Here is a 23,469-nt window from a genome sequence, read left to right as displayed (position 1 = left end):
TGCATTGGAGTTATCTTTCTTTGTCCAGAATAGTAGTCAAATCAACTTAAATCATGACTGTATGACATCTTATATTTTATGATGTATTAAAATAAGTAGTTATTGTTGAAAACTCCATTAGAAATTGGAATTGAATTGAGATCATTTTTGGAATAAGGGAAATGGGGAGGTGAACAAAAATTGGTGGGGTTCAATTTTTCTTATTTCAGATTTCAGAAATGAAAAAGAAAATTTTTTCAAATATCAAAGGATTAATATTCAACAGCATAGTGAATTGCTCAAAAGCAAAAAAAAACATTTTAAGTTCATTAGACTACATTCATTCTGTGTCAGAAACCTATGCTGTGTCAACTATTTAATCACAATCCAAATTCAGAGCTGTATCCAGTTTGAATGTTGTGTCCATTCTAGCCCCAACCGTTCAGGGTTCAACCTCTGAGGTTGTATAAAGCTGCGCCCAGCAGAGCATCTGGTGTACTTTTCAAAAAATGTGATAGATGGCAAACAAGTCAAGTATTGCCAGTTCTTATATCATGGATATTATATTCATTCATGATCGTTAAACACCTAGCAATTAAATTAATTATTATGAATTTTTATGACAATAGAGAAACATGCTAAATTAATTAATCAATCAATTTACAGCAAACATTACAAAAGAGAAGCTTGTAAATACTGTCAAAGTATAACTCATCAGCCTATTTGTAAAAATCTATTGAATAGGATTGATACTGTAAATTCAGAAATTATTGCGAGGTTTTTATTATTGCGAATAATGCGTCTGAGTTGTAAACGCAATAATTAAAACTCGCATTTTGTAATATTTTAACTGAATTAAGCATGACTTTTCTCAAAATCGTAAAAAATTAAAATCGCATTCAAGTGTAAATTGACAGAATCGCAATAATAAATGCACGCAATAATTTCTGAATTTACAGTAGTTGGATTTATTGTAAACCGAATGTGTTTAGCTCGTTAAAGTTTTTATGGTAAATGTAGTTTAAATTTTCAATCAAGCGGATCAAATACAAAGACAAACTCACTGTGTACATAATGTGGTAACTTAAGATTAGGTAACTTAAGATTAGTGTCATTGTATGTCATCCATTTACTTTTGTGTAGTAGTGTTATATTAATACACCAGATTGAACAGGGATTGCAAAAATATTATAAACATGGAGCTGCTTTCATTACTTTGTACCGCTGTAACCTTCGTTCTGGAAATTGTTGTTGCTTCAGGCTCGAACAATATATACAAGGATGTATTTCAAAATTATGCAAAGGAATTAGTTCCAACGTGGAATGTACCAACGCCTCTTAAACTTAGCTTTAATGCTGCACCATCAACCATTGTGTCGTTTACGGAACTGGAAGAGAAACTAACACTGACAATGAGTGTAACAGTAAATTGGACTGACCATAGGTTAGGGTGGAATCCAACGTTATATAACAATACATATACACTAACAATTCCACCACATGATATCTGGCTCCCATATCTGTACCTTGCTAATAGTGTGAACGATGTCAAACCAATAGGAGAGGAGGCAGACTTCTATGTGATACTGGTAGCAGATGGGACGGTTTACTGGACCCCTGGTGGTGTTTTTGAGGCACAATGTACACCTGATGTATCTAAATTTCCGTTCGATACACAAATTTGTTTATTTCTTTTCACTATGTGGGGTATCCTTCCTGGAGATGTGGAATTTAGTGTTTATTCTAAAATTCCAAATCTAAGTTATTTTGCTGCGAATTCTGACTGGACTGTTATCGATACATTTCAGAATGCTTCTCTAATTGGAGCAGACTCCTCTGCATTTGTTGTGGGGATTTCTATCAAACGTAAACCTGTTTATTATGTGGTAACCGTCATACTACCTACATTATTGTTTTGTCTGATGAATCCACTTATATTCTGTCTCCCTGTAGAATCAGGAGAACGAATTTCTTTGGGTATGACAATTTTACTAGCTTACGCTATATTTCTCACGATAGTATCGGCTTCTATCCCAGCAAAGTCGGACCCGTTGTGCACTATTCTTTTAGCTCTGGTTTGTATCATGATGGTTAGTGGTGTTATAGTAATGTTGACTATAATTAGCGCTTACTATTACTATATGGAAGATGTCAGTCATGCGAATCCATGTTTAAGACATTTGACATTGCAATTTAATAGAAAACAGAAGGACAAAACGAATTTGGAGGAAAACAAAGACACAAATTCTAATTCTCTTTCTGGTAGTAATTTAACTGGAAAAGACTTGTCTAACACACTTGACATTATATTTTGTGTTATTTCTTTTGTAATATTTATTGGAATATTATTTGCGTATTTTCTATATATCTTGATATCATAGCAAACTATATTTTAATCATTATATTCTTGAGAAAGATTTTCTTATTTCTGTATAAATTGTCTTCAAATTTGTAAGCATCAATGTAAATTTATCGCTGATAGGAGTAAAATGTTTGGTGGAAACAAATGAAGCCTGAAAAATAATAAATTGTACAAAACAAATTTGATATTGTCAATATTATACTTGTAAATTGTTCGTATTTCGTTTAGGTATATAAACAAATATTTAAACAAACATACGAAGAGGGTTACATCAAGCAAAGGGTTGAGTTCTCATAGAATTACGTAAAACCTAGCTCATTGACATATCTAGCCCTGTCATATATAAAGACAATAACTGTTTAGTGTCTTTAAATATCACCTGTATTTGTACGAGGCTAGAAAACAAGGTGTATGCAAGCTTTTAGCGAGCTACTACACCTGTTTCGAGCCAAGTACAAATACAGCTGATATTTCAAGACACTAAACAGTTATTGTCTTTATCCTGCAATTAATTCTATATGTTATTTGTGTTTTGAAAGACTAAAAAACACATGTTTTGCATTTATTTTCGATTTGAAATCCCCTGAGACCCGTGTAGTAATACGATACACAGTAATCACACATTCAGCTGAAGACGGGTTCGCAAAAAAAGAATCTTGAATGGTCAACAATAATATATATCTTAAGGTGTGAATAATTATCTATTTTAAGATAACAACTAATTTCAACAGTAAAAACAAATAACAAAACAATGTCCAATTTGAAACAGGAGTGTACGCTTCAGACTCAACATTCATTAAACATGCATGCTGAAATTGACATGGTTGTTTTTGTTAAACAATCAATGATCAATACACATTCAAGTTTTAACATCGATAGTTGTCACCGTAGAAAAGACTGTTCATGTGTGTATGTTATCAGCAAATTGGTGTGATTCTTATTGCTCTAAAGAAATGTTTGAAAACAAACAGAACGTATAAAATTAATCGTTAATTCACAATTAATATGTCATTGGAATGCAACTGCAATACACATTCTGAGGTCACGCAGGTTCATACAATACTTAGTCCGGCAGTGGGCGAAGCTTTAAAGCGATATCTGTATAGTATACAGATACAGCATAGCAATATATGTAGGGCTGTATCTGTATAGTAGAACACCCAATTGCTGGATAAATATACTATTGGAATTACTTTTTATTTCGTTTCTGTTTTGTTTTTCTGTAATTGGATCATTGGTTGATGCTTACTTTTCCCTCTCTCTTCATGTTCATAACTTCAGCCATTCACTGTAGGTCCATGACAAATTGTTTGAGACAGCGTTTTACGTTTTCTGGAAATTGGCATTACTTTTCCGCAATTTTAAGAAAAATGCGTTTCCCAGGGGAAAAAGTCTACCTTTCCGCAAATGAATACCTTTGAGATTGACAATATAGGAATATGCATACTTTTTTATACGACCGCAAATTTGAAAATTTTTTGGTGTAAACAAGTATTTGGCGTAAACAAGTATTTGGATTTTTGATTATAGGCCCAGTTTTCAAGTTGGTCCAAATTGGGGTCCAAAATTAAACTTTGTTTGAATTCAACAAAAATTGTATATATGGGGTTCTTTGATATATGTTTAATCTAACCATGTATTTAGATTTTTGATGTTTGGGCCCGGTTATCAAATTGGTCCACATTGAGGTTTAAAGGGTCCAAAATTGAACTTTGTTTGATTTCATCAAAAATTGAATAATTGGGGTTCTTTGATATGCTGAATCTAACCATGTATTTTGATTTTGGATATTGGACCAGAATAGGTAATGTCCAATTTAAAATTTAAAGTTTTTTAAGTTTAAGTTCTTAGACCACATTCATTATGTGTCAGAAACCTGTGTTGGGTCAACTATTTAATCATAATCCAAATTCAGAGCTGTATCAAGCTTGAATGTTGTGTCCATACTTGCCCCAATGTTTAGGGTTCGAACTCTGCGGTCGTATTAAGCTGCACCCTGCGGAGCATCTGGTTTCTATCCTTGTAACAGGGTCATTGTCAAAAAAATAACTTTGAGAAAACAATATTTCTATGCTAATTTAAAGCAAAATACATTAAGAAACGCAGAATAAATCAGTACTTTTCCCTGTAGGAATTTCATAAGCCTAAAATTATTCTGAACACTGCTTTTATAGTTTTTCATTCAAGATATGATCAGATATGGCAAGATTGTCAATAAAAGATCTATCTAACACACAGAAAATATCTATATGGGTCACACAAAGCTTCAACTGTCTCTGGAAAAGGAAGGTAAAAATATGTACATGTATATCAAATATGCATGTATGCATTTTATTCCAACAAATATAAGCCATAGTATTTTGAAACTTAATATTCTATTTTCAACTTTATAACTGGTTCTACTCAAAAAAGGAAATATAATACATCATAGTTTTTATCTTTCAATGGAACTTAAACAAACTTTGTAATGTTTGTTTTAAGATCAACTTCATGTTACAATCAATAAGTTATGAATGCTATGTCGTAATACTTCAGAGAATATTACAGAGGTTTTAGAGCTAAAAAATATTCAGAAAACAAACTTCTAAAATACAATTCTCTGAAAAGTTATACCGGAACAAGGATGTTTTATAAAATTGTGATGTTGTTAAGGCTTTAAATTGGTTAAAGTATGCTATCATTATCATATTTTACATCAAACTTTGTCATATTTTAAACGCATTTTAAAACTTAATGATGCATTTATAAATTTCCATATGCAATTTTTTTGAAAACATTTTCATTAAAAGTTCAGAAAACAAACTGGCTAATTCATCAGCTTTATATTACATATAGCGACTGGCAATGCTGTAATCAATGTTTTGTCCTCATTTTTTATCAAAGATTAAATGTAATGTATCTGACCACAAGAATGAATCAACTGTCAATCGTAACATAAACATCATGTGACCCCATTTAAATGTGATAACAAAAAACATTATTCAAGAAAATAGATAACAATCTCACCAATACTATCTAAATGGTCCATACTCCTACTTCGTCTATTGTACTTCTTTACAGAACTTGTCTTGCTCCGAAAACAATGCATTTTAGATGGTAAATTTCCAACTTAAAATATCACATCTGATGGTTTGTAACTTTAAAATACACCATTTACTAAAATTTTAAGCTGGATAACCTATTTTAAAAGTTTATGTTCGGTAAGATATTTGTGATTTTGTCATGCTACACTGCTCAAGGAGAAAAATATATACATGTACCTGCATAAGAATATACTATCAGCATGTAAACAACCTTTACCATCATAAGAACCAATAAAAACTATTTGTGGAGGGCCATTTAGTATGTTTTACATACATTTCAACATTTCAAGGACTATATCATTCAATAAATTTTGAGATGCAAACAGTAAACAGTATGAAATCAAACTAAGAATGGTATTAAATTGTTCATCTAGTACATATTCATGAATTTATATTGAACTATCCTTTTGTACTGAAAATGAAAAGGTTCAGAAAGGACAATCTACAATCCCACAGTCACAGCAGCAATCAGTAGATTAAAGAGTGAAAATTGTTTAAAAACCTACAATCCCAAATAAGGGTTAGTATTAGTTCTTGCTAGCTAGTCTGGGGTCAGTCAAATGCATTTGAAACATCACAGGAGCAGAAGTTATTTAACCGATAGTAGGACCAAAATAAGAGAACAAAAATAGTTAACAATTTGCTTCCATTTAAGTTATAAAAGCAAACTCTTCAACAAACTTAAACAACAACCAGTCTACAATGTTTTAGACTGACCTACAACATAGTTGAACAATATCATAACATCCAAAAGCTGCTGAAAATACCAAGACTGTAGCAAGATCTTTGATGATCGAAAAAAATTACTTGATCCATTCTCATTTGAGTCTTAATGTTTGAACATTTAGGAAACATATTGTATCAACCTATCAAATAAGCAGTTTATCAAAGATGGCATCCGCTATTAATGCCAAGATTATCAGTGTCATCAACCTTTATACCACATCATGCATTTACAGTAGGAGATTTGGTTTTAAAATAACAATATGATGACCTCAAGGATATGTTAAGTTAATTCTATACAAATCATTGATCAGCTGTACTAATGTTTGGACTAAAAATATTTGTTAGATTGAAAATGAATGTGGCACTAGTACTGGTTAACAAATATTTGGATCAGCATTTAAATAATTATTTCTTATACAGCAATATCATCAAGGATTTCTTCTCAAGATAAAGGTTCACTTGAGGTTGAATTTATTCTGAGATTTATACTGTAATTTTAAAATTTATGGCATTGTAATATTTCAAACCAAATTTCTGATGCAGATACAGGTATGATGAAAATAATGTTTGCTCTGTTTTAAAAACAGTGCTCAGATATTTTAAGGGGAATTACTATTCTTATTAACCATGCCTAATGCCATTATTTTCAACTTCATTTACTCATATTTTTGCAACATTTTTTTTGTAAATACCAATGACTGATATTTGAAAATGACATCTTAAATGGTGTAGATCATCACCATTTGAAAAATATAATAATGAATTGAGAACCTCCGTAATATCATTTAAAGTTTTATCTGTCAAGTGAATTCATTTTAAATTGCTTTTAAATGTCAAAGCTTGATATTCACTTTTACAATTTACTACTAAATAAAAACGCCTTTACTTCCCTATTAAATATTGTATACATTTCTTACAAAAATTAATCTATTATGAAGTATTGGCACAAAGAAGACTATAAACCTTGAATCTTTTGGAAATTACATCATTGCCGTAACTGGGTGAAAATATATAAACCCATTATTTTAAGCCCAGTTCTATAGTTACAACAGTACATCTTTTATAAGTCAAATGCAAGCCTGAAACATTTGAAAAGGAATTCCTATGAACTTCTTGTAGATCTCATTCATTAAATCACTATTCAATTAAATTTGACACAATAAATCATTATAACTTATGATGAATTTTAGTTTTAAAATTTTTGGTATTTGAGGACATGTAATTTTTCATACCCTTAATTATGAAAGTCCATAATCTCATAATGTACAGTCAAATGATCTTAGAACTCTTTTTAAGCACGGTACAGCAAATCTTTCCATATCCTATTTTACATGTACTTTGAAAGTCCACAGCAGTGGTGTTTCCAGCAATTTAAAATGAGGGTTCCGACCCAGAAAAAAGGGGGTTCCAAAATATTTTCCCATTCAAAAGCATTGAATGTCAAAACAAGGAGGGTTCCAATTCCTGAAATATACCTTGAATCCACCACTGCACAGTATTTTTTTTAGATTAGGTGTTTGATCAGTTGTTTCAAAGACTTCACAAGTCTGTGGTAAATTTAGAAGCTAAAGAACTGACAATACATTCTAATGTTAAATTTATCTTTAACCTCATCAAATAAAAATCTTTTTAAAGTCTTAAAATACAAAAATGTACTATTAAATACATTAACTTTGTGATACTTTAACATTAGATTTGATCAGAGCAATTACGTCTTAATAAATCTATGATCTTACCTAAACTGTACTTCTTAGATTTATGGAAAAACATTTTCACTTTATATCTGAACCTTCCTAGAAGAAAATATCCATTTCTGTTACAAATCTAAATAGAGAATTCCAATACAACCAATAATGGTGTAATCCGTCCACTTTATTTGCTTTCTTCAATTAACACTTTGTTCAAATACCCGCGGAAAAATTGTAAATCACACACGTTACATGCCTGAGTACCCTTAATACCCGGTTATTCTTTAACAATCCCAAGTGATAGTATTACATCTCAATATAAAGAAGTTACGCACAGTAAAGTCTGCAGTGTTTAATAGTCAATTTCCCCTCCTACCACTTGCACTGAGAATTGGCAAGATGCTTTGCAGTGGAGAACCATTACTTTCACTGTTATAACTTACAAAATTCAATTACTATAGTATAGACACTTAAGCCTACAATGGAATCATTTGATGATAAAATCTGTAAACTATATTACACCAGTTCTGTACTGTATAATGTAAAAATCAAGCTTTTTTGTAAAATTTCCTTGTTATTCATCAAGAAAAAATATATTTCTTCCTTTCTATTGTTTTATTTTAAACTTTAATAAATATGACGGATCTTAAATCTTTATTATTGTGTGAACCTAACACAGGGTGACACTAACTACTTAACCAAAAAAAAAAGAGTATGGTACATTTACATGAAAACCAATTTAATTTCATTTCTTCCTTAATAAGTTTAAAACCTAAAGATTACTTTTCTTTATTCTTTTTTTAAAGCATATAAAATTTTAACTATATCTATGCATGTAAACATTGTCAGATCTTAGAGAGGACCTTATAATTGTTAGAAATTTTCTCTACAAAGCATGCTTAATGAATAATCTATTGAAGTAATCATGGTGTTTAGATAGATTATTTTTTCAAAGAGATAAAAAAAAAGTCAAAAACTGCTGTCAAATTTCCATCATTTTAGCCTGTCTGTGTAGAAAACAGCATGGTCAGCAAAAAGGGATTTATATGTCAATCATTTCACCTGAGAAATTTCTAGCATCAAGCTGAGATCATCAGTCTGCAAACCGACTTTAATGGCTTCTCCTTACATCATCAAATTTTACCAATTCCTAGACAAATTACTCTAATGATTTTCTGTCAGTAGTATTTACATATAGACATAAGAACAAATTTGAATAAATGTATTACCAAATAAAGAGTTACAACTTTCCCAAATTTGAAATAAAAAATCAGCTTTCCTAATGATTTTATGCCACTTTCCCCAAATGCATTTGATGTTGAGCAGAAAATGTTTTCAGGTCTCATAACTCTGGAATATTGCCTGTTCTTATGATGTAACATCATTTCTGCAAATGTATTTGCTGTTGCATAAACAATCCTTACTCTTTCAAATTTTGCAAGCTATCTTTTATTCAGATGTAATGATTTTTCTGTTATTATTTGATCTGAAGCATAGAAGGAAATGTCAAAATATCATACTCTTTACTGAAGTGCATAATATCTCAGCTCATTTTATAATTTTATAATATTAGATGTATGCAACTATAAAGGATTGATTTTGAAACTTCTTGTGGGAGTTGTTAACCATGAAATAAGTTTTTTTCAAAGCTAAATGCATAATTTTTTTTTAAGGATTATGTAAGGGAATACAAAGTGATGTGAACAGAAAGAAAATTAGCATATAGAATTTCCAAACTGGAGGTCATGTGAGCAAGCCTTACAAAATAATATTCCAGTCCTTGTCGAAATTAATGATTTGCTGAGGAAAACCTAATTTTGTTTTTTTCAAAAACAGAACTTTAGGTTCCACTCTGTCACTCAACTTGGTCTATATGCATATTTAATAAAGGACTCTCCAATATTGTAGACCAGAATAGAATAATTGACAAAAATCTCTGTTCAGTTTCTCTCTATGTTATAAAGTATTTGCTCAAAACATGAAAGAGGATAAAAAAAAAAAATCTTCATTTGATAGCAATCACTTCTATAAAGAGCGACAGCCTACTGACTATATCAGCAAAATTTGACTTGTTAGTAGATCTTGCCATGCTGATCATATTTTGATTTAAAGTGTCTATTTAACTATTGTAATTTTTATCATATAAGGCAAAATGCAAATAAAATGGTAAAAATCATCATTCAAGGGCAATAAGGAGTCTAAATTGCTGATCACTTTGCAATTTTAAGTTTATCTGTGTCTATCATAGTTTTCAAGATATTAGATCATTCAAGGGCAATAACGCCTATATGTTCTATTTCTAGCCATGTCTGTCATCTTGGTTAGCAAGCAGGGTCATCAAACATATTTTTTAAACTCAATACCCCAAAGATGATGGTGGCCAAGTTTGGTAAAATTTGGCTCAGTTGTTTCAGAGGAGAAGATTTTTTAGTAAAAGATAAAGACAACGGACCAGGGATGCCAGGTGAAAAGAAAAGCTCACTTGGTCAGGAAAATAAATAAAACTTCATAATGGGTGGTGAACAACATCAATAAGATTACAAAATTTCTATGAAGTTCCTTAGATCTTGCTAAATAATAACCAGAGATCTAAAGATCCTATGTCAATAACCTTGATCTACAGAATGAGAACAGAAAATGGGGAATGTGTCTAAGAGACAACAACCCCACTTAAAAGCCAAAGGCCACAAATGGGGTATGCAAAATAAATCTTGTCTTGATGATAATTTTTCAAATTAAAGTTTCTTTCTAATTTATAATACTTTTCTAGATAAAAGGCTTAAATGTCAAAAAATTGTAAAAATGTAAAAGTCCAAAAGGAGCTGTTTGATAATTTCAACCATGCTGACTTATTAGCAGATTTCCACTTGCTGATCACGTTTGCCACTATTGTTCTCATCAAAACTATAATAGGTTTGACTGCATATGAATTGTAGAAGAAATAGTGTAGTTAACTGTATTTTGGTAATGCAAACTAAGCTGTAGTTTGAAGGCCAAAGGGAGCTAACTCAAACAATTTTTTTTCTTTCATTTTTGTTGAAGAATTTCACAATAGTCATCCTTTCATACAAAAATTTCTGAAATATCTGAAGAAAATTCTGCCAGGTTTAATTTTCAATCTTTAAACGTAAAATAGAATATACTTATAAGTAGCTGTACATATATTTTTCCTGTGGTCGATATAACAAGAATTTGATCATGTGCTGTTGCAATAATGGATGCTAGACAAATTTTTAATTGATTTTTCCAAAATTCATTCATAAAATTGACTTAAAACACAAAAGTAATAAACTACAACTTCTGTAAATTCTTCAAATATCACAGAACAAGCAGTTGCATGCAATGCTGTGCAAAGGATATCCCCCTCACTAATATATATTCAGAGAATATCCCATGCGTAGTAGGTATAATAAAATTTTAAAAATGCTTTTAAAGAGAGAGCAACATGCCCTTCAGATAAAAAAAAAAAGTGTATACCAATCATGTCACCATTATTTGGTTCAAGAACAAATATCCAATCATTCTCTAATTTCTGTGCTTAGTCTGTATACTAAACATTCACAATATTGGCAAACAAGCAGCCAAAAATACATATGATGGAAAAATATCGATAAAACTTCTGTTTCCAGTAGCTCAAATGACTTCTTTTGTCAGAGCCATAGGTTACAGCTAATGATAGGGGAAATAATAACTGCCCTTAATGAAGAAATTTGGATTTTATTTATTTTAAATTAAATATAACTTAAAAACAAAATTTAGAATGGAAATGGGGAATGTGTTAAAGAGACAACAACTTGACCATAGAGCAGACAACAGACGAAGGCCACCAATGGGTCTTCAATGCAGCGAGAAACTCCTGCACCCTGATGTATGAAAATGTATACAAGATTAAAATTACAATTAATTCTTAATTTATACAATTGAACATAAAAAAAACATCCTTTAAACATGAATAAGTTGATATATTTTCAATTCTGCCCCATTATATAAGTGGTTACTTAAAAAGTCCTAATCACAATCAAGATATATTCTCCTGTCCATGTAGAAAGAAATATATGTTCAAAGGAGAAAGATCTCATAATTTTGACTTTTAACATGGACATCTTTACCATTATTGCACTTTAAAACTGTTTACATATTTAGCAGCAGAGCAAAACCAACAAACAGTATTGTTTATTATAGTAGATAAGCTTCTGATGGAGTTTCTTTTAGTATATGTTTTTACTACGGTATGATGGTATTAAACCCAAATTCTTTGTTTATCTAAGCAATAACGGTAGTTTTCACATCATCATACGATTTGATCCCTTAACAGACCAAAGAGCATAAATATACAGTTTACATACATGTAACTCGTGGGCGATCATGGTCACGATTCTCTACATGTTCTTGTATACTGGATAGCTTATCATATCCATATCTTCTATCAAATTCTGATTTCCCATGATCCATTCTAACCACCATTAAATCTTGTAGTCCAGGCACATCAGAAGCATTCTGCAATCATATAAATGTTAATCATTTGTGTTTTGAAGTTGTAATTCAAATTTGCTTTGTAAATTTAGGTTCATGTATAACTAATAACCTCTTTTTGAATATTTTATCTATTTTATTCATAAATACAAGCAAAATGCTACTTATGATTATTTTCTTTGGTGATTACTTCAATGCCTTTTCATATTAAGATCAGAAACATGGAAGAGGCTTGAAACTTAAAAATACAATTGAAGACATACATGAATGTCAACAAGCTTTTTTTTTTAATGTTTAATTGCGAACTATATTTAAGTTATCTTTGTAATGTTAACTTCAAGTAAAGGTTTTTGTTCATTGTAGAAGGCATTATGGTCCCCTCTAGTTGTTTAATTGCATGCATGACAATTAAAGTTTGGGACTCTGGTGGACAGTTGTCTCATTGGCAATCATACCACACTTCCATATCTTCACAATGTGTAACATTTTTTTTCAAAATTGCTCAAAAACTAACGAACTACACCTCTATGTATTGGAGAGCTCATAGATATTTTACAGACAGTTTATCTTTCAAATACTACAAAAATATTACACCTTCTCTTCCTTATGACAGGTCAAAGTTTTTAAATCCTGACGCAGAACAACAAAAAATGGTTGCCATGGTATCACTGGCTGATTCCCATCTTCTAGCACCTTGGAAAGCAATCCTGTCTCAGCATCTAAAATTAAAAAGAAGCATCAACATATTAAAACATCAATTTAAAAGAGGTCAAATAGCTTAGACTTGAGAAACCAACCAATGGTTAACATTCAATGCTGTTTTGTAAAATGTGCAAATCAAAAAGGTAAAGTACAATTTTTGTTCCAAAAAAATTCAAACTGTTTGTTGTTGTTCTGCGGTTTGTTGTTATCCATCCATTTGATGTGTTTGAGCTTTTGATTTTGCTATTTGATTAGGGATTTTCAGTTGGAGTTCAGTATTTTTGTGATTTTATTTTTTGCATGTTGTGTCGACTATTATATTATTTGGTAAAACGTTTCTCTGTGATAAATGTTCTTGCGTGTGTTTGTGTTGTATTTCTGTCACATACATGTAGGGTTGTTATTTTTATCTAGCCATGTTTTTTAACATGGTCATATAGGAGAGGTTTAGCTAGCCATAAAAACCAGGTTCAACCAACCATTTTTTCTCAACACTCCTGTACCAAGTCAGGAATATGGCATTTGTTATCAAATAGTTCATTTCTATGTACATGTATGTTGGCGAATGTTTTTGTTACACTTTTAGTGTTCCTGTTGGTCCTTTGTTTTCCTCTTGTTGTTGATGTGTTTTTCTCGGTTTTAGTTTGCAACCCAGATTTTTTTATCTTGATCTATTTATAACTCTTCCATAGCTGCATACTCCTGATGCCATTCTTTATAAATAAATTACAAAATTACAAAACTTGTTGTTTTATTTTATTATAAAACTTGAAAAGATTAAATTGATATGGGAAGGCCGAAAAATCATGACAAGCTTGTACAACTGTTTGTATATGTACCAACCATTTATCTGATTTGTGTCTATGTTAGGGGACTGTTCATGGCAAAGGCTGCTGACTCAACATTTAACATCTATCAATCATTAATAAAAAGAGATAGATGTTGATATAGAATTTATATGCAGTGTTGATATGGTTAGAATTCCAAACAACCAGATAATTTTATAAACATATGAAAACATCACACTTGCATCATATATATATTATGTTAACTTTTATAAAACAGACAAGTCTGAGATAAATGTATTTTAATGAAGGTGCTGCAAAAAATATTTTTTCTCTTAGATGACAGTGAAATAGAACTTTATAAACATGAGTAAGCGTAAATTCAACTGTAATATATATGATTTATCTAATAGAAAAGACAGGACATGGAGTAGAAAGTTCCTCTGTAAATAAGCATAGATAGTAATAGAGCTTTTATTGCTGTTCTTCAACTTGATGTAACATGGAAGGTCCTCTATGATCCTCTATGACGAGCTATAGAACTCACATTACTGTAGCAATGTCAGGGAAAACAACTTGATGTAACATGGAAGGTCCTCTATGATCCTCTATGACGACCTATAGAACTCACATTACTGTAGCAATGTCAGGGAAAACAACTTGATGTAACATGGAAGGTCCTCTATGATCCTCTATGACGACCTATAGAACTCACATTACTGTAGCAATGTCAGGGAAAACAACTTGATGTAACATGGAAGGTCCTCTATGATCCTCTATGACGACCTATAGAACTCACATTACTGTAGCAATGTCAGGGAAAACAACTTGATGTAACATGGAAGGTCCTCTATGATCCTCTATGACGACCTATAGAACTCACATTACTGTAGCAATGTCAGGGAAAACAACTTGATGTAACATGGAAGGTCCTCTATGATCCTCTATGACGACCTATAGAACTCACATTACTGTAGCAATGTCAGGGAAAACAACTTGATGTAACATGGAAGGTCCTCTATGATCCTCTATGACGACCTATAGAACTCACATTACTGTAGCAATGTCAGGGAAAACAACTTGATGTAACATGGAAGGTCCTCTATGATCCTCTATGACGACCTATAGAACTCACATTACTGTAGCAATGTCAGGGAAAACAACTTGATGTAACATGGAAGGTCCTCTATGATCCTCTATGACGACCTATAGAACTCACATTACTGTAGCAATGTCAGGGAAAACAACTTGATGTAACATGGAAGGTCCTCTATGATCCTCTATGACGACCTATAGAACTCACATTACTGTAGCAATGTCAGGGAAAACAACTTGATGTAACATGGAAGGTCCTCTATGATCCTCTATGACGACCTATAGAACTCACATTACTGTAGCAATGTCAGGGAAAACAACTTGATGTAACATGGAAGGTCCTCTATGATCCTCTATGACGACCTATAGAACTCACATTACTGTAGCAATGTCAGGGAAAACAACTTGATGTAACATGGAAGGTCCTCTATGATCCTCTATGACGAGCTATAGAACTCACATTACTGTAGCAATGTCAGGGAAAACAACTTGATGTAACATGGAAGGTCCTCTATGATCCTCTATGACGAGCTATAGAACTCACATTACTGTAGCAATGTCAGGGAAAACAACTTGATGTAACATGGAAGGTCCTCTATGATCCTTTATGACGAGCTATAGAACTCACATTACTGTAGCAATGTCAGGGAAAACAACTTGATGTAACATGGAAGGTCCTCTATGATCCTCTATGACGAGCTATAGAACTCACATTACTGTAGCAATGTCAGGGAAAACAACTTGATGTAACATGGAAGGTCCTCTATGATCCTCTATGACGACCTATAGAACTCACATTACTGTAGCAATGTCAGGGAAAACAACTTGATGTAACATGGAAGGTCCTCTATGATTCTCTATGACGACCTATAGAACTCACATTACTGTAGCAATGTCAGGGAAAACAACTTGATGTAACATGGAAGGTCCTCTATGATCCTCTATGACGACCTATAGAACTCACATTACTGTAGCAATGTCAGGGAAAACAACTTGATGTAACATGGAAGGTCCTCTATGATCCTCTATGACGACCTATAGAACTCACATTACTGTAGCAATGTCAGGGAAAACAACTTGATGTAACATGGAAGGTCCTCTATGATCCTCTATGACGAGCTATAGAACTCACATTACTGTAGCAATGTCAGGGAAAACAACTTGATGTAACATGGAAGGTCCTCTATGATCCTTTATGACGAGCTATAGAATTCACATTACTGTAGCAATGTCAGGGAAAACAACTTGATGTAACATGGAAGGTCCTCTATGATCCTCTATGACGACCTATAGAACTCACATTACTGTAGCAATGTCAGGGAAAACAACTTGATGTAACATGGAAGGTCCTCTATGATCCTCTATGACGACCTATAGAACTCACATTACTGTAGCAATGTCAGGGAAAACAACTTGATGTAACATGGAAGGTCCTCTATGATCCTCTATGACGAGCTATAGAACTCACATTACTGTAGCAATGTCAGGGAAAACAACTTGATGTAACATGGAAGGTCCTCTATGATCCTCTATGACGACCTATAGAACTCACATTACTGTAGCAATGTCAGGGAAAACAACTTGATGTAACATGGAAGGTCCTCTATGATCCTCTATGACGACCTATAGAACTCACATTACTGTAGCAATGTCAGGGAAAACAACTTGATGTAACATGGAAGGTCCTCTATGATCCTCTATGACGACCTATAGAACTCACATTACTGTAGCAATGTCAGGGAAAACAAAGTCAAATGTATTATAATTTTGGAAAAATATTATTGTCAAAACAAAAACTGTTTTCTGAATCAAATAATTTCTGTTTTTCATATTAATCTTCTTAATATAAAGCAATGACAATGATTTTAAACTACAACTTTTTCACTTGAGAAAGGAATTTATTGAACATTTATAAACACAATGCTATAAACTTTAAATTAAACAGTAAACAAATCTATTTAAACATGGAAATATTATATTGTCACAATTATTTTAACAAATATTTACCAAGATTCATTACATATCATGCCCACTGAAGAGAAAAAAGTAGTTCTATTATACTAGGCATTGTTTGTCATACTTAAACAGATAAGTAATGTCAACTACACCTGTGACAACACATGAAACAATAATCAAAAGGATCTAACACATATATCTTCACTTTTACTATCTACATAATGCTTCCTCAGAAAATGGAAATGTTTGTATATCCTTCAACTTAGGAGCCTGTAATTTATTGGTTGTCGTTTGTTTATGGGTTACATATTTGTTTTAAATTTCGTTCGTTTTTTTTTTACATGAATTAGGCATTTGTTTTTCTTGTTTGAAATGTGTAACATTGACATATTGGGACCTTTTATAGCTGACTATGCGGTATGGGCTTTGCTAATTGTTGAAGGCTGTACTGTGTCCTATAGATGTTAATTTCTGTGACATTTGTCTATTGTGGAGATTTGTCTCATTGACAATCATAAATTAGTATGCAACACAACCTCTGACACAGATATTTAAAAAATAAAAATCCAGCACAGGCGCGGATCCAGAGCGGGGGGGGGGGGGGGGGGGGGGGGGGGGGTGGAACCCCCTCTTTTTTTTGAACGTTTAATGCATTTGAAGGGGACATGTAGTTGGAACACCCCCCCCTTTTTTGTCCTGGGTTAGGAAACCCCTCCCCCTTTTTTAAATGGCTGGATCTGCCCCTGCAGCAGTATGCAAGCCTGTTTCAGAAACTCATGTCCAAAATCCCTCATTTTACGCCTAAATAATATTTGAAGCAGGTTATTTCCCTTATCAGGAAGTAGAACTGCTTTGCAGCAATGAAGCTCAATGAAGAGTTAAAGATTAGCGGTTTTTAATCCCTGTCGATTTAAAGATCATATTTGCTTTAAAAGAAGAACATTCTATTCCAATTAAGGGCCAAAGAAGGACATAAACATTTGACAAGGCAATTAAATCTATAATTCGATGATAAAAACATCAAATAAAATTCAATAAAATAAACTGACATAGAGCTTTCTTAGTAAATATTTAAGCAGCTCAAACTTTTATTACACACATTTATATTCAACTAGTTTCTTTTTCTATCAGTTTTAGTCATTAAGTAAAATCCCCCAAACATTAATGAATGACTGGGATGAAAGGTGGAAAATTTGACCGCACTTGAAAATGGGTCAATTGGATTGGGACAGAAATTTTTAATTTCAACAGGTCTACTAAAGAACCCTCAGAGATGTTGTAAAGACTTTTAAAGTGCTGAGAATGCGGCACTTTCTATAAAAAAGGCATCTCAATTTTGACCTGATGTGGCTGTGAATTTATACATCCTGCACTAAATACACAATGTAGACACTGAACTTTGTCAAGGATTTTACTGCCAGTTGGAAGATAACCAAGAGTGACCATACATGTATGTCTATTTCCAAGTCACTCTTTGGGTGCTTTAACTATAGAAGGGAACTATCTGATCTTAATACTTTTCCCCTCATAAAAGGATATATTAGGCGAGATGGATCAATTTGATATTCCATATAACTCTTTATTAGCCCCCATCTGTCAGAATTCATAACAGTCTAAATTTCTAAAAATGTTTAGGGAAAACACTGCATGCCATATGTTTGAGTGTCAGAGGTCAAAAATATAAACTGAATTATGTAATGCATTATATTTGTCATGAAATTGATGAAGTAACTACTGAACTTATGAACTAATTTCAAGTATATAATATTCATTATATTTCATATGGAATAGGTGCATTAAATTTCATTTATTTCTGAAAAGTACTTTGTAAATTAGCATTTATTCATATTGCTACTTCTGGGAAAGATCCTGTATATATATGTATTGACTTGATACTATACATTGTAGATGAAAAAACCCTTTTATAATTATTGGTGGGGCCAAAGTCATCAAAAATAACATTGGCATTCATACAATAAGAGCTTTTTTTTACTGTTATAATTGACAATAAGACCCCTTTTCTCAAACCCTGGATCAGACCTACCTACAGAAATATTATAAAGCACTATGTGTTAAATTTGAAAATATATTTTTCATTTTATTCATTTTTATGATCTATATATTTTACTTTTTTCTTACAATTCAAAATTAGAATCATTTTTACATGTAATAACATACAATCAATTGCTGCTCCAATTCATTAGAAGATCAAATCTATTTTCTAATCAGATGAAATATTGATCATTCGCACAATTCAAACACATTTTGTTGATTTTAAAGCATATCATATGATTTAATAAAAATAAAACTTCAGCAACCTTCTACAACTGTGCGTAACAATAAATTCTATCCAATTAAAGGGATTCATTTTCATTTTTACAAAAAAAAAAACTTCCCTATTATTGATAAAATGAGTGAATTTGACATTTTGCAATCTTAAATTAATTGCCTTAAGAATGACATCATCACTAACTAACATGCATGCATGTGCATGAGTCAGAAATTGATCTCTCTGTCTATTAGGGATAATTATTTTCCTGGACTTGTTGTTATCTCTCTATCTATTAGGGATAATTATTTTCCTGGACTTGTTGTTAAGGAATTTTATACAGCTATAAAGGTTATAAATATAGTCTGGATGGTAAAGAATAAATAAGGTTGATGTTTATAACATGGCGGGTTATAAAACCTTCTCTTATCATCATTTTATTGCAGATGGAGAAAGACTTATGATTGAAAATACATACTTACATTGTTTTATGAGCAACAGCCAGTACAATAATTTTTACATGTACAAGACATTTATTACACATCTTATAACACTCAGGTGTTACCAAAAAACAATTGTACAGAGTCACCAGATAAGTGGCAGAAAACTTCATAACTCTATTACATATTTAAATAGATCAGTAAACTTTTGAAGCCATTTGACATTATTTGATCCCATTCAAACTTAAGTGAATAAAACAATCAAAACTTATAAAGTTCATTTGTAGTCATAAAAAAGTCTCCACTTTCCCTCCTACACTGTCTGTTTAATATTGACTAAACCTTGACACTTTGTGAGCCTGTAGCAGGAGAGCCCTTTTGTATATATATCAGTGGCAGATCCAGCCATTTTCAAAAGGGGGGTTCCCAACCCAGGGGGGGGGGGGGGGGTTCCAATCATATTTCCCTATTCAAATGCATTGATCGTCAAAAAAACAGGGGGGTCCAACCCCCGAGAACCCTCGCCCTGGATCCACCACTGTATATATATATATATACATCTGAAACTTTAAGACCACTAAAAGTATATAAGCTACCTTTCTGTATGAGACAGCCTACATAATAAGGAACAATGCAGTAAAATCCTAATTCATCTCTGTCTCTGCCAAAAACTATTCTATTTTCTAGTCCTATGACCAATATTTACATATATATTTTTATTTTATGGGTATTTTATTTTATGTGTATTTACAGACAGTTTTTATAAAACATATTTTAAGCACTTTTTTCTGTGTTCAAGTCCAATTTTTTAACTTTAATATTTAAACTTTTCTAACTTCTAAATTAATCAATAACCCTAAAAGGCCTAATATTCCATTCCTCAATATGGACTTTGGGTGTTCACAAACAAGGGTACAAGTAAACAAGTATAAATTGTTAATGTTAAATAAACTATAGACCAAGATAAAAGACAATTAAAATGCCATTTACCTTATCCCATCACTTTTACAAAAGTTTCTTCAATTGATTTAAAAGTCTTAGCCATCTTCTAATTGAGATTTAATAGTCCATGTGATTATGATCTATGGGGGATTATAATTTAAGGTTAAAAATGACATGGACGATAACACAGCTTACTACATACAAAACTATTTTCCCACAACTTGTGACAAGGTAGAACAGATACATATATTTTCTTTAAATCTGTAAGGTCAAATGAACATAAAGGGAGGATACATCATTCAATCAAAAAGGGGGAGTGATAGTGGAAAATGGTTCCAAAATTTATCTCCAAACATACCAAGGCAATCTTTTAGAATGATTTTTTTGTAAAACAAGGTATTTTTAAATAATCCAGAGTAAAGGGAGGACCCATGTGCCCTCTATCCCCTTTTTTTCCCCTGAATCCCTACTCCTGCATTGGAATGGTTTTTTTTTCCTACAAATATTAATCAAGTTAATGTATGTAAATTGTAAGTGACTTAAGTTTTTGTTATAATGTAAAAATAATAGCAGAAAAGCCTCATTAGTATACATCAAAGTGAATTTGAACTGCTTCCAAAAATAAAATTATCCTAAGTTCTTATCACCATGTGTATCCACCCTACCAGACTGTGCATTGAAACTAACTGTTGATGACCTTCCAGTGACAGGGAGAACAGCAAAACGACTTTTTCTTTAAAATAATGTGTTATTTTATTTAAATCTGTGGAGACCTCTCATCTGGGACTAATTTTAAAAACACCAACCCAAGATTTTCGGTCCCCAACGTTCACTGATGTTTTCACGGTTTCAAACTTAAAATCTGTAAGAAAAGATGCCAAGCTCTAGAATTGCTTCATCATCATTTGACAAAACCACTGGATACTGTTTCAAGTGAGGTTTTGGGATACTTCCACTACTCTACTTTAGTAGGGTTTAGTCCAACATCTTAGCAATAGAGATGACCATAGCTGCTACTGGGCCAAAACTCATATTATAGTATAACAACTTAAAATGCTAAAAGGTCACATCCATTATCCCCTATTTTCACAATAAAAAAAAGTTTATATAGTGCAGAGTTGTTAAAATTTAACTGACCCTTCAAGCTAGATTAAAATATAATTTACGCGTGTGTGCTTGGTTATTAAAAACATTGAATGTGCAGACGAAACTCACCCCAAACTTGAAGCCAGCCTTCATATCGACAAAACACTTTATCGTTCATATCTCTAAGTGCATATTGTAAAATGTCAAACTCTATATGAACTTTGTATATTTACACTTTTTTTAAAACTACGCGAGAATCATACTGAATCAATAAATCATGACTCTCTCCCTGTACGTAGATGGTGCAGAATTCCGTCAATCATGCGTAGGGATACACGATGATAATAGTTTTAAATGCATTTCTGAAAAGGTTATGATATTATTGTAACATTCTATAGATTATTATGTTTTTCACATTTTAATTTCTAATCATATCAGTCAATTGAAGTGCACGGGATCTGATGAAATATCAATGCGAGGGATCTATTTTGAATGTTGTAAACAGGAACCACGTGGAAGTCGGTAATGTAAACACAGGAGTCAACGTCATTTGCAAAATTTCTCAAAAGAAAAGGCATTTGTCTTTCTAAAAGGGAGAGATTTAACAATAAAGATCAAAACTTGTGAATTAAGATAGAGATTTACATTTCAAACCTTTCAGTGACTGGTAAAAATTGAATAAATCAGTATATGTGACATACAGTGTACTAAATAAAATTCTAAATGTTTATGCTGTGGTGACATATTTCAGAGACATATTTATCTATATCAAGGATTTGAATAGTAAGTATCTTACTATACAAATCCTTGTCTATATTTTATAATTTTGTAAACCACTTCGCAACCTCAAAACCAAGAAGTATATATATATATATGATCAAGAATATCTTATTTATAGAATATTTGTCAAAACCAAACCGAAGACCTAAAATAGCGGTCTTGAATGCCTCTACAGAATCTACATGCACAAAAAGTTTATCTGCGTATGGTGGCAGTTGGCTCCAGTATATGATAATTTTCTATAGCCTGGCATCCTGACCCAATCTAATACTTCGTCGATAAAATGTAAGCGTTAGCAATCAGTGAGCCAGGACCTCAGTCTAACTTTTCTATATTTGTCACGTTATCGATGTAGGTAAATCCAGAATAACACTCGGCACAGTTTTTTTACAACGCTGCATGCTGGTGGGTTATCAATACTCGAGGAACCACCTGCTAAACAATCAGAACTTCGGAACGCATAATACGTTTATAAAACATTCATTTTAAAAAAATCAGCACTTAGGATATAATGCTGTATACTGGTGGGCTATTAATAATCGAGGGTACCATCAGCTCAATAGTCAGTACTTAGATACTGATACCATTTCATGATAAAAAAAAACTTTCTCAAATTCATTGACCGTTTGTTAATCTTTAAATTATCAAGAAACTCAGTAATGTTTGAACTCCCTCAGTGGTTGTCGTTTGTTGATGTGGTTCATAAATGTTTCTCGTTTCTCGTTTTTTTATATAGATTAGACCGTTGGTTTTCCCGTTTGATGATGGATTTACACTAGTATTTTTGGGGGCCTTTTATAGCTTGCAGTTCGGTGTGAGCCAAAGCCGGCTCCATGTTGAAGACCGTACAGTACTTTGACCTATAATAATTTACTTTAACAAATTGTGACTTGGATAGAGTGTTGTCTCATTTGCATTCATACAAACTTGACTTCTTATATCTACGTGCTATTAAGTTTATGTCCTTTTTGGTCATAAAGCTCTTCAACTGTTTTTGGATCTCATACATTTCTGGCATTCAAATATTCACCTTGAGTCAGTTCCCGGTAGTAGTGGCGGATCCAGAAATTTTCATAATGGAGGCCCGCTCCAGTCACGCTTTA

At 32.2% G+C, this 23,469-nt stretch overlaps 1 protein-coding gene across 6 annotated transcripts in view; it reads right to left on the bottom strand.

Moving 5' to 3' along the window:
• LOC139512688 (ras GTPase-activating protein nGAP-like) overlaps positions 1-22,022 on the bottom strand; it is a 114,728-nt gene extending 92,706 nt beyond the window's left edge. For 3 of the 6 annotated variants that reach the window (XM_071300495.1, XM_071300498.1, XM_071300497.1), the window contains exons 1-3: positions 21,716-22,022; positions 12,906-13,030; positions 12,185-12,335 (exon numbers count right to left, since the gene is read on the bottom strand). In XM_071300495.1, the coding sequence (XP_071156596.1) occupies positions 12,185-12,335; positions 12,906-13,030; positions 21,716-21,764 (325 nt within the window). In that variant the 5' untranslated portion in view covers positions 21,765-22,022. Of the gene's footprint in view, positions 1-7,886; positions 8,389-12,184; positions 12,336-12,905; positions 13,031-21,715 lie in introns of those variants that run through there. The other 3 variants (XM_071300496.1, XM_071300499.1, XM_071300503.1) reach the window with 3 other exon arrangements.
• Positions 22,023-23,469: the final 1,447 nt, after the last annotated feature.

Source organism: Mytilus edulis, chromosome 2 (genome assembly GCF_963676685.1).
Source record: "Mytilus edulis chromosome 2, xbMytEdul2.2, whole genome shotgun sequence".
Taxonomy (NCBI): domain Eukaryota; kingdom Metazoa; phylum Mollusca; class Bivalvia; order Mytilida; family Mytilidae; genus Mytilus; species Mytilus edulis.
The sequence above is the reverse complement of the archived record's forward strand: the minus strand, read 5'-3'. Positions and strand labels throughout refer to the sequence as shown.